Source organism: Triturus cristatus, chromosome 12 (assembly GCF_964204655.1).
Source record: "Triturus cristatus chromosome 12, aTriCri1.1, whole genome shotgun sequence".
Taxonomy (NCBI): domain Eukaryota; kingdom Metazoa; phylum Chordata; class Amphibia; order Caudata; family Salamandridae; genus Triturus; species Triturus cristatus.
In genome coordinates, this window is record NC_140595.1 from 808197329 (window position 1) to 808210185 (window position 12857).

Here is a 12857-nt window from a genome sequence, read left to right on the forward strand (position 1 = left end):
GATGCACAGGGGACGGATAGAGCAGGGGTTCATAACCTTTTCTATGCCACGCACCCCTAGGAAATGTTTGATTAATGCTCACACTCCCTCCAGTTTCCTATTTTGCATACAGGACCTCCAGGCTCTACCCTGATACAGTCCTCCTGCCCCTGTCCCCTTCACCTTCCTCACTCCTGCAAAAGTCCCTCGTGAGGCTCTAGGGCAGAGACAGGGGCAGAGATCCCGTGTAGAGGCAGGGCTGCCCCTGTCCTCTTTACCCTCCTCACCCCTGCCTCTGTCCCTCGTGAGGCTCTAGGGCAGAGGGCAGAGACAGGGGCAGAGCTCCAGTGCAGAGGCAGGGCTGCCCCTGTCCTCTTCACCTTCCTCACTGCTGCCTCTGTCCCTCGTGAGGCCCTAGGGCAGAGACAGGGGCAGAGCTCCAGTGCAGAGACAGGGCTGCCCCTGTCCTCTTCACCTCCCTCACTCCTGCCTCTGTCCCTCGTGAGGCTCTAGGGCAGAGACAGGGGCAGAGATCCAGTGTAGAGGCAGGGCTGCCCCTGTCCTCTTCACCCTCCTCACTCCTGCCTCTGTCCCTCGTGAGGCTCTAGGGCAGAGGGCAGAGACAGGGGCAGAGCTCCAGTGCAGAGACAGGGCTGCCCCCTGTCCTCTTCACCCTCCTCACCCCTGCCTCTGTCCCTCGTGAGGCTCTAGGGCAGAGACAGGGGCAGAGCTCCAGTGTAGAGGCAGGGCTGCCCCTGTCCTCTTCACCTCCCTCACTCCTGCCTCTGTCCCTCGTGAGGCTCTAGGGCAGAGACAGGGGCAGAGCTCCAGTGCAGAGACAGGGCTGCCCCTGTCCTCTTCACCCTCCTCACTCCTGCCTCTGTCCCTCGTGAGGCTCTAGGGCAGAGACAGGGGCAGAGATCCAGTGTAGAGGCAGGGCTGCCCCTGTCCTCTTCACCCTCCTCACTCCTGCCTCTGTCCTTCGTGAGGCTCTAGGGCAGAGACAGGGGCAGAGATCCAGTGTAGAGGCAGGGCTGCCCCTGTCCTCTTCACCCTCCTCACTCCTGCCTCTGTCCCTCGTGAGGCTCTAGGGCAGAGACAGGGGCAGAGCTCCAGTGCAGAGACAGGGCTGCCCCTGTCCTCTTCACCCTCCTCACCCCTGCCTCTGTCCCTCGTGAGGCTCTAGGGCAGAGACAGGGGCAGAGATCCAGTGTAGAGGCAGGGCTGCCCCTGTCCTCTTCACCCTCCTCACTCCTGCCTCTGTCCCTCGTGAGGCCCTAGGGCAGAGACAGGGGCAGAGATCCAGTGTAGAGGCAGGGCTGCAGATGGTGGAGGGCAGGGACAGGAGTGAGGCAGAGTGGAAAGGACAGGGGTAGGATGACTGAAGGTCCTAGGTCCCAGGGCAGAGGGGGGGGGGGCAGAGATGCGGCGGAGAGGCAGGAAAAGGCAGGGCTGCAGATAATGGGGACAGCGGCAGGGGTGAGGGAGGTGAAGAGGACAGGGGCAGGAGGACTATATCAGGGTAGAGATTGGGGGTCCTAGGCAACTGGGCAGAGATCCGGCGGAGAGGCAGGCTGCAAATGGTGGGGGCAGAGACAGCAGCACAGAATCGAGTGGAGAATCAGTGGGTAGAGGTGGCGGGAAGCCGAGGGAGAGCAGAGGCGTGAGGACAGGGAGGTTAGGACACAGGGAGGTTAGGACACAGGGAGGTTAGGGAATAGGGAGGTGAGGGGACAGGAGGCGTGGGGGCAGGAGGCCTGGGGCAGGAGCCGAGGTGAGGGGACAGGGAGGAGAGGGGACAGGGAGGCTCGAGGACAGGGAGGCTCGAGGACAGGGAGGCTCGGCGACAGGGAGGCGCGGCGACAGGGAGGCTCGAGGACAGGGAGGCACGGCGACAGGGAGGCGCAGGGACAGGGAGGCACAGGGAGGCACGGGGACAGGGAGGCACCGGGACAGGGAGGCGCGAAGACAGGGAGATCAGGGAGGCGAGGGGACAGGGAGGCGCGGGGACAAGGGCACGCAGTGACAGGACGTGATGGGCAGATGCAGGAGGGGCAGTTGTAGACTGGAGCAATAGATTGAACAGGCACCATGAATAAATTCCACCTCTCCCCGTGGAATAAACGGCGTCTCTATCAATAACGCGTTCATCTCACAAAAGATGAAAAGATTCTGCACAAAGACGGAATTAATCTCTCAAAAGAGGAAGCAGTCAGTGGGGTCAGGGGTCAGCCTTGTCTCTGGGCGCCAGAGTTATGCTCTCAATCCCTGTGCCCCCTCCCCCTACCCTCCACTTCCCTTGACCTTCCCTTCTGAAATGGCCAGACAGCTGTTATTGCCTGGGATAAGTGAATCTGATCTTGGGGTTAGGGGAGAGGGGGGTTCGTATGCAGTGTTAACCTCTGACCTCTTCACTGCATTCCAGGTCCTGGTTTTATGCAGCAGATCTTGAACTTCACCTTTGACATCCTTGTGACGCCACCCCCTTTGCGGTGGTGCTAGACCCAGAGTCTGCCCTATGAACCCCCAAAACTGGACCAAATGCCCGGCCTTGTTATCCGTAGAGCAAGTGGCCAGCTGCAAGCTCGGCGTCGCTGACCCCCTTTGCAAGCCTCAAAGCCCAGCCTTGTGGCCCCCTCTATAGCTGGGGTCCGGGGCCTCTTTGTGAACCCCCAGAGCAGGGAGCCCATGCATGGTATTGGGATACCCCAGAACAAGGCAAGCCTCAGAGCCTGGCCTTGTGGCCCCCTCTATAGCTGGGGTCCGGGGCCTCTTTGTGAACCCCCAGACCAGGGGCCCCGTGAATGGTACTGGGAACCCCCAGAGCCCGGCCTTGTGGGCCCCTCTATAGCTGGGGTCCGTGGCCTCTTTGTGAACCCCCAGAGCAGGGAGCCCGTGCATGGTATTGTGAACCCCTAGTGCAAGGGCTCATAGTCTGGCCTTGTGGCCCCCCATAGGCGCCCATGCCCACCCTTGTGACTCCCCAGGCTGGGGCCCTTCGCGGTCCTGAGACAAAGGGCTCTCCAAGGATCCGGATCAGACCTGTCCAGGCCCGGCGCTCTCAGAGCGGTTGAATGGCAGGATTTCCTCTGCTCGTCACCCGCCCAGAGTCTCCACGTCACGCACCACGTGACCAGGAAATGGTCCCATTATTTATCTGGGACTCTCTCCGCTTCAACCCAGCAAATGGCTTGCAATAGCCCTCTACGTCCCTAACAGACCTTATCGACCCGTGGTAGGACTGTGAGCGAAGAATACCCCACCCCTCTCCACAGACCCTGCTAGCCCATGGTAGGACTCCGAGTGAAGAGCTCTCATTGCTTCTCCACAGACCCAATCAGCCCATGCCAGAACACCCCTCCCTCTCCACCAACCACATTTGGCCATGGCAGGGCTGTGAGCAAAGAACACTTCACTCTCGTCACAGACCCTACTAGCCCATGCCAGAACACCCTCCCCCTCCACCAACCACATTTGACCATGGCAGGGCTGTGAGCAAAGAACACTCCACTCTCTCCACAGACCCTACTAGCCATTGGCAGGTCTGCGAGTGAGAAACACTTCACCGTTCTTTACATGAGAGGACTGAAAGCATAAACCAAAGATACGCTCGCTACAGACCTTACTAGCCCATGATAGGACTAAGAGCATAAAACTATGCTACTATCTGAACAGACCTTACTAGCCCATGACAGGACTAAGAGCATAAAACAATGCTACCATCTGAACAGACCTTACTAGCCCATGATAGGACTAAGAGCGTAAAACAATGCTACCCTCTCAACAGACCTTACTAGCCCATGATAGGACTTAGAGCATAAAACAATGCTACTATCTGAACAGACCTTACTAGCCCATGATAGGACTTAGAGCATAAAACAATGCTACTATCTGAACAGACCTTACTAGCCCATGATAGGACTAAGAGCGTAAAACAATGCTACCCTCTCAACAGACCTTACTAGCCCATGATAGGACTTAGAGCATAAAACAATGCTACTATCTGAACACACCTTACTAGCCCATGATAGGACTGAGAGCGTAAAACAATGCTACCCTCTCAACAGACCTTACTAGCCCATGATAGGACTAAGAGCATAAAACAATGCTACTATCTGAACAGACCTTACTAGCCAATGAAAGGACTAAGAGCATAAAACAATGCTACCCTCTCAACAGACCTTACTAGCCCATGATAGGACTAAGAGCGTAAAACAATGCTACCCTCTCAACAGACCTTACTAGCCCTTTGCAGTACTGTGAGTGAAGAACACACACTCCTCGTCAACACAGGCTCTTAAAGTCCATGCAAGGAGGGTGCACTTGACCACCCCCCCTCCCCAGACCCTATTAGCCTGTGAGAGGACTGAGCAAAGTACTGTCATCTCCTCTCCACAGGCCTTCTAGCTCCTGGCAGGCCTGCACTAAGCCATGTCCCAGTACATCTTATTCTTTAGTGGGATTATGGTCACAACATTCACTCCACAGACCATCACAGCCATAGGGGGGGAATGTGGCTAAACGGCTAGAGCGGGCGACTTTGAAGCTGGGGAATCAGGTTTAAGTCTGGCAGGAGACTCAAACAACCTGTGATTCTGGGAAAATCACTTAATCTCCCTGTGCCTACAAATGGATGCGTCTGTCTGTAACACAACTGGTGCTCATGTAAAGTGCTCTGATACTTTCGGGTCGAGTGCGCGCCATATAAATCTGCAAAAAAATAAAAAATAGGGGGTGTGTGAAGTTGCCATTGAGGCCCCTGATGCTTAAAATCATTCAGGTCTTGATAATTCTTGGCGTGAGCCTCTTTGTTGGGTGGTGTCACGTGAGTGGGTGGTCTGAGGGGTGCGTCCATATCCTCTCCCGCTCCCTCTCACCGTCCCTCTTTGTTATCCCTCATAGAACAAGTGCGTGGAGAGCAGCTGGCACTGATCGCTGGCTCGGCGGCAGTGGGCGTCGTCCTGGTCATCGCTGTCATCATCATCGCTGTGGTCTGCATCAGGTGAGTACGCACCTGGCTCGTGTGATCCGTTGTGCCACATGCCTTGTGTGACCCATTGTGTGCCACAGCGTGTGATCTGTTGTGTGCCTCACTTTGTGCGACCTGTTGTGTGCCACGCCTTTGTGACCCGTGGTGCACCCTGTCTTGTGTGACCCGTGGTGCACCACGCCTTGTGTGACTTGTGGTGGACCATGCCTTGTGTGACCCGTGGTGGACCACGCCTTGTGTGACCTGTGGTGCACCATGCCTTGTGTGACCTGTGGAGCACCACGCCTTGTGTGACACGTGGTGCACCACGCCTTGTGTGACACGTGGTGCACCACGCCTTGTGTGACGCGTGGTGCACCACGCCTTGTGTGACCCGTGGTGCACCACGCTTTGTGTGACCCGTGGTGCACCAAGCTTTGTGTGACCCGTCGTGTGCTATGCCTTGTGTGATAAGTTGTGTGCTATGCCTCGTGTGACCACACCTCGTGTGACCACGCCTAGTGTGCCACACGTTATGTCAGCCGCTAACCATACTTTCTACTCCCCGTATCAAGGGTGTGGGTAACGTGCCCCCCAGTGCTGCCCCTACCATCCAACCTATCTTCACCCAACTCTTGCATTTACCACAGACCCTTGTCTCTCACAACCATTTAACTCACCTCCTTGCTTCAGGTGCCACAGATGTGCCATTTTTGGGACTCACAGTGCCTTTCCTGAACCAAACCCTCAGCTGTAAAAAAGCACTTGCAGAGTCGTTTCAAACCATGTTTAGAAGGAACAGGATGCAAACCTCAGTAAGAGCAACTTTGGGCACATCTTGAACTCGAGACGTGCCCCTTTCTTCCTTCTCGTCCCACCCTGAGGATATTTTATGGAAGACCTTCCAGAACCGCACAGTGCAGCATCTATTTTTAGGATATTTCCACAGAATGCTCAGCAAGCCAGGGCACAGAACACCCCGGACGTGTTTGTTTCTGCTTCGAGTTTTTCTAGTTAAAAATCAAATGGGAGTATGGTGGATTTTATATTTTGTGTAATACCTAGCAGTTATTCCTGGAATTTAAGTAGTTTTTAAGTATGGGGACATAAAGAGATTTTCCTAAAATCACACAATGTTCCTACGGGGAAGCTGAGATTGGAACTCACATTTCCTGTCTTTAGCTTGGTCGCCAGAATACAGCTTCAAAGAATCAAATTGTGCTACAACGTTCATTACATGGTGTGACAAAAAAAGAGAATTTTTGTGCTAAGGAGATTCCGATTATACTTTTAAATGAAGTTTATGCAACACATTTTGCGGAATTCTCAAAAATGATTGATCTGCCTTGGGCTGAAGCACACGAACAACATGTCTCGCACTGGCCTTTCTAGCTCCTAGAATAAAATCATGTGTGTTACACATATACAAAACAAGGTTACAATTACACTCTTCTTTAAGAAAAAATATTCTCTTACTGATCGCAGTTAGGTTTGAAAACTTTTTTAGTTTCTGGTTTACTTTGTTTAACCCTTTCCATTAAGAAGCAGCCCCGCGGAACAGTATTACACATCACTGCTTGTGATGGACTTGTCTCACTAGAAGGCACTTGAAGAAGGCAGAAGGAATCCCTCTTTCTGCCCCATTTGAATTGCTGTCAAACATGTGTGGGGTTTGTTTCCTGCTGCAAACAAAAGCCTGTCCCCCAAGTCCATCTGTATGGAATAATAACACTGTCTGGGCCGAATTTAATGTTTGCAGACAAGAATGAATGGCTAAAAAGTACTCAGTTAACTTATGACAAGAGTCAGAGGCTAGGTTAAATTCTATATGCATCGTGTTAATAACTTTTGCTCTGTTTTAGCTTCAAACTAGTATGTGTTTAGTGAAAGCCTATGGGGAATATACATTAATGTGTTTTCCTTGTTAGTCTCTGGAGAACATAGTTTAGTGTGCACCGCGAGGCAAGTCTTTGTTGAATATAAATTGAGTATAAACTGTAAATATATTGGCATGCCATCTGGTGTGGGCTCCATCTAAGTATATGGGGACTATTTAGTGTGCGTGCCATGTAAACCTTTGTGGATTGTTCGGTAGTATGTGTGCTCTACGATGAACACAAACTGGTGTGTGCCGTATGGAAGTGTATGGGGAGAGGGGGTCAGGGCCCACCCTTTGTAAATCTATGGAGAATGTAAAGCAAGACACTTCCAAAGTCTAAAAGCTGAAGATGCAATGCATCCTTCCCACTTTTTGGGTCACGTAAACTTGTGTACTCACTGTGTAGGTTTATGAGCCAGAAAAGCCACAGCACTCATGACATGGGTCTATGGAGAATAGAAAATAAATACATTTTTAAATGCACCCATTAAAAAGAAATGGGGAAAAAAAGGGGGAAAGCCATGAAGTAATAGTTATTTTGAAAATGCTTACTTGTGCATAAAGCATTGTTAAAAAGTGTCTGTGTGAGAGAGACAGCGAGATTATTTTTAAACAGTGCTCAGGATGAATGTGTTGGGCGACATCCGGTACCTCAGGCCTCTCTCGGGACATCTCCTCTGAAATGTTTCTCTCCTATTGTTCTCTACAGGAAACAGGGAAATGCCAAAGAACCCGAGACCTGCGATAAGCACAGCCAGTACCTCATCGGACACGGTGAGTGCAGTGGGGGGTGCCTTCCTCTCAAGTGGGGTCCTGCCACAGCTACCTCTAGGTCAGATACACTCCCCTGGAGTGGTGGGATTCTCTAATGAGAATGGACTGTGTGAGGTTTTCTGCCCTTTGAGAATTCTAAATATGGGGATAACGCGTCCCACCGGTGACACCAATTGTGGTGTTATCAGCTTGTCTCTGAGAACTCTCACCCTACCACTGCCAATATCCATGGTGTTATCAGCCTCTTTCTAAGACCTAGAGACCCAACTCTCACATACCACTCCCCTCTGTTGTGGGGTTAACAGTCTCTCTCTGCCAACTACAGTTTGGACTCTGACTCTACTGCTGGCATCTGCTGTGGTGTTTTCAGTTTTGACGCGTGAATCTTTTCTGGATTCACACACTGTGCATTATTCTGCCATGTACTGGTTGGGTGTGGCATTCTTGTAAAAAACATTTGCCCTTCTGCTATTTTTGACTTTTGTTGCTGGTGGGCGTCAAAGGGCCTCCATTTCTCTCTGAGAACTCGAGTGCAGACTCTCACCGTACTTCTGCTACAGCTGTGAGGTATTCAGTCTCTCTTTAAGAACTCTTACCCCGCTGCTGATACTTTTCTGTATTTTTTCCCCTGCTCTGAGACTACCAGGCCCGGGGACACTCTAAAGACCCCCATGGCCCATGAGGAGTAGGAAAGGGGACTGAGAAGCAGCAAGTGCTATAGTGTTCTACTGGAAAGAGGGCTGGACTCCTAGCTTCACTCAGCAGTGTACTGGGCAACAAGCATGGTTAACTTCTCCCTCGAGCACTAGATTCCTGTACGTGGTAGGGGATATAGGGACCCTCGGACTGCTTTATCCTCGAATCCGTGCTGTCTGCCAGGAACCAGTTAGTTAGGCAGGACGTATGGAAACATGATCACCCTTGAGAACTGGGCAGCCACTAGACCATGAAACACAAGCCTCTGGGCTGGGACTAATATGACATAAAGTTAATGAGAAGGCGTTCTATCCCACAGTTGTAGCCTTGAGCTTGGAAGAGACTGTCTTTGTGGCCCAGACACAGTGACCCAAAATTATTTGAGCCTTTGAGCTAAATGTGCTCTTGCCCTTTGCCCACTCCTCAGGCACCAAGGTCTACATTGATCCCTTCACGTATGAGGACCCAAATGAGGCAGTCCGTGAGTTCGCCAAGGAGATCGACGTCTCGTACGTGAAGATCGAAGAGGTGATTGGTGCAGGTGAGCACCTGGCATGGAAGAGGGGGGAGGGAGTTTGGAACCCAATGAGGGTCAGTGTGAGGGCTCCTTATTGCTGTCAAGCCACAAATCTGCTTTATCGACCTTTTAGCCACCTATTCCTCCACTACTTTGTGCAGAGCCAACCTTCTCATCCCACACCACGCATACAGTGTGCTGCAAGTCATCCACCCCATTACCCCCTGTGCCTCCCTCCCCATACATCCACGCTTCCTCTCTCACCCTCTCCTTCCATCAGTCATCCCCCCGCTATATAGTTCTGTGCCAGATTAAGGACACACATGTGGAATACCTGTGCTCATGTTTTTCAAAGGGGGGCAGTGAGCAATAAACCACTTTATAAGAAGTGTTGCTGTTGATTTGTGGATTGTGGTCTGAATATTGATTATCTATTGATGATTATCAGACAAGGTGAGGGATGTTTTTAAAGCGGATATGAACGCCATATCATGTGGTGTGCATTGCGCACTTTGCAGACTAGGGATTATAATTATAGGGGTAGCCATTTTGGAATGGGTCAGGTTAAAAAGTGCCCTTAACATCAGTGTTTTTCTCTTTGCCCCTTTATCTAGGTGAGTTTGGTGAGGTATGTCGGGGGCGCCTGAAGGTGCCAGGCAAGAAGGAGAACTATGTCGCCATCAAGACCCTGAAGGGGGGCTACACAGAGAAGCAGCGACGGGAGTTCCTAAGCGAAGCCAGCATCATGGGGCAGTTTGACCACCCGAACATCATCCGCCTGGAGGGGGTGATCACCAACAGCTGTCCCGTCATGATCATCACGGAGTTCATGGAGAACGGGGCCCTCGACTCGTTCCTCAGGGTAAGCACCCACAGATGTCAATCGTTCTGCTTTGTGACTCTGGGACAGTCGGGTGGGAGTCCGGTACGATAAGAGAATATCATTAAATCTCCATTCTGTTCATCGAGTCATTGGATGACACGAGGCCTAGAAAGTGGGGCAGGTGAGTTTTGGGAGTGGTTGCCTTGCGTCTGGTCTGTTGTACTTTTCTTTACTACATGGCGCAGTTCTGCCCCCGTTTAAAGCAGAGCACAGGCCGCCAAAAATTCCCTGCAAGAAATGACCACATTCAGACTCTGGTGCACAATTTCTTTTTTTTTTTTTATTTCAATATACTTTTTATTGTTTTTTTACAACATATGACATATAACATATAACATGTACTCATCAACGCTTTGTTGTTACAGGGGAGCCCAAACGGGCTGGGTTAGCTGTAGTACATTTTCGGTAGCTTGACTGCCCCCCATCCACTGTCCTCGTATGGGAAATACCTAGCAGTTATTCCTGGCATTTTTTTAAGTATGGGGACATAAAGAGATTTTCCTAAAATCACACAATGTTCCTACGGGGAAGCTGAGATTGGAACTCACACTTTCTGTCTTTAGCTTGGTCGCCAGAATTATACAGCATCAAAGAATCAAATTGTGCTACAACGTTAGCTGTAGTACATTTTCGGTAGCTTGACTGCCCCCCATCCACTGTCCTCGTATGGGAAAGAGAGAGAATGGAAGGGGCAAGGATAGGAATTAGGGTAGAGAGAGAGAGAGAAATAGCATGCCAGAAGTTTTATTTTCCTCGCTAGTGTCTCGTCAGGGTGTGCTTTCCGGGTCTTTCTTCTACTGGGCTTCACATTGGTTTAAACTTTCCACAACTTTTAGTTTTCCACAAGGTACCAAACTATCACTGTTACCTTAAGGGAGTTTCTTGCCCCTTCCCTAAAACTAGTTAGCCCCATTACATTATCTTGGTCTGTTCATCCAGCAGACAGGTTCTGGCTATCGTGCAGAGCGACCTGAGCTGTGACTCCTTGCTTACTAGGGACATGTTGTGTTAAGAGTAAACATGTCACTAGCATCTTTAGGCAGGGGAGTCTCTAGGCTTCTCATGGTTGGGTTCAGAGGACAAGGGGACTGGTCCATTCATGGAGCTGCTGATAAAGGACCTCCCTGAACATGGGGGCGATTAATGAAAGCATGTATGAATACAAGAATTAGTAATGCAGGAGATCTCTTTTACTTACTCGTATGTGCTTTTCTGAATTGAAACTTACAACTCCCTTTTAGTGAAAGTGCAAAATGGGCACCATCCTTTCTGTCTGTACTAATTGTAAATGAATAGGCTGTGAATAGCCCCACTTAATTCACATTTTAGATACTTTGGGGCAAATGACAAAGGCATGGAAGAGTATGTAAAAGAGTACTACGGGAATACTCATTGGTGTATGTGGTGCTCCATGTCTGGTCCATAAATGTTGCTTTCATTTCTTATCACGCCCATTGTTCTGTTTCACTCTTATTCAGTTGAACGATGGTCAGTTCACTCCCATCCAGCTGGTGGGCATGCTTCGGGGCATTGCATCAGGCATGAAGTACCTCTCGGACATGAGTTACGTCCACCGTGACCTGGCTGCCCGGAACATCCTGGTCAACAGCAACTTGGTGTGCAAGGTGTCCGACTTCGGCCTTTCGCGATTCTTGGAAGAAAACTCCTCCGATCCCACATACACTAGCTCTTTGGTAAGCTGGAGCCCCAAGGAATGCGATAGAGTGGGGGTACAATGGAATGGCACTCTTAGGAAGGAAGATTTCTGAAATGGCTGCCAATATAGGCTCTATTAGCCTCTTCCCTTAAGAATAAATGATTTTTTGGGATGGAAAGGAAATGCTTGTGAACCTTGTATCCATCTGCAAGTATCTTTGGGGGCATTGACTGTGTGAGAAGCTTGATGTGATGTACTTAGTACAACCGGACCCAAGAGTGACGAGCGTGATCTAATGTGGAACAAATGTTTGAGGAGCGTATGGTTTACAAAGTCATGTACATTCACAAGTACACACCGTGGGTCATGTTGGCGCACATGGACCTGCGGTGTCAATAGCTTAGGGTGCTCGGACTGACAACTTCAGGAGTCTGTGACCCTTGGGGACATAAACCAATGATGTAAGTGGCTTGGTTCATGGGAGCTGATAGCCTTAGAAGCTTGGGGTATTTGGCAGGCATTGTGAAGATCTTTACACATAGACAGTGTGGGGGCATTGGGCAGTGTCAGGAATCTAGGACACCAAGGCAGGCTTGGAACATGGACACTGAGGAGCCTGGGATGGAGAATGTGAGGAGCTGGTGGCACATGGGTAGGTTTGAGTAAATTGTGCAGCCATGGAAACCCTCCAGTGCCTTCAAATTGTCGTTTTGTTTCTTTGTGCAGGGTGGAAAAATTCCCATCCGGTGGACGGCGCCCGAAGCCATTGCATTCCGGAAGTTCACGTCGGCTAGTGATGTCTGGAGCTACGGCATCGTCATGTGGGAGGTGATGTCGTTCGGCGAGAGGCCTTACTGGGACATGTCAAACCAAGACGTAGGTGTCCAATGTGCTGTCTTCATACTCTTAAGTATAGTTTCCATCCACCAGGTCTTGTTTGTTGATAAATCTTTTTTGGTCTTATCCCATGGTGCAGGTGATTAATGCCATTGAACAGGATTACCGACTGCCCCCGCCCACCGACTGCCCCACCTCGCTGCACCAGCTCATGCTGGACTGCTGGCAGAAGGACCGCAATGCCCGGCCGCGCTTCGCCCAGATTGTCAATGCTCTGGACAAGCTAATCCGCAACCCAGCCAGCCTGAAAGTGGTGGGCCGCGACAATGCCGGGTAAGCTGCTTGCACACTGCCACAAAGCTGGTACTTTCCGCATTACACGGCCAGTACACCTCTCTGCCTCTGTGTTCGAGACTGTGTGTGTACTGGTACCTTCCTAGCTGCATGTGTCAGTACCAATCTCTGAGCACCAGTACCTGTAGGTGCCTCCCTGGTTGTGTACACATGAAAATGTAGACATGTTTCGGTTGTTAAGTATATTGTAAGCAGGTTGTGGTTTAGTGCTGTTGTGTAGAAAGAAGTGTTGCATAGTGACGTATATTGAAAATTGGAGGGGCGTGGTATGCTGCTTTACGTTTAATGCGATTTGGAGACCACTGCTGTGAT

The 12857-nt window shown here is 50.8% G+C and overlaps 1 protein-coding gene across 2 annotated transcripts in view; it reads left to right on the top strand.

Annotated features, from left to right (window-relative positions):
* The window catches only part of EPHB4 (EPH receptor B4), a 110242-nt gene that overhangs the window by 80145 nt on the left and 17240 nt on the right, over positions 1–12857 (top strand). For both annotated transcript variants that reach the window (XM_085638733.1, XM_085638734.1), the window contains exons 8-14: positions 4882–4981; positions 7537–7601; positions 8725–8838; positions 9429–9676; positions 11176–11391; positions 12081–12230; positions 12331–12524. In XM_085638733.1, coding sequence (XP_085494859.1) covers positions 4882–4981; positions 7537–7601; positions 8725–8838; positions 9429–9676; positions 11176–11391; positions 12081–12230; positions 12331–12524 — 1087 coding nt within the window. The remainder of the gene's footprint in view (positions 1–4881; positions 4982–7536; positions 7602–8724; positions 8839–9428; positions 9677–11175; positions 11392–12080; positions 12231–12330; positions 12525–12857) is intronic.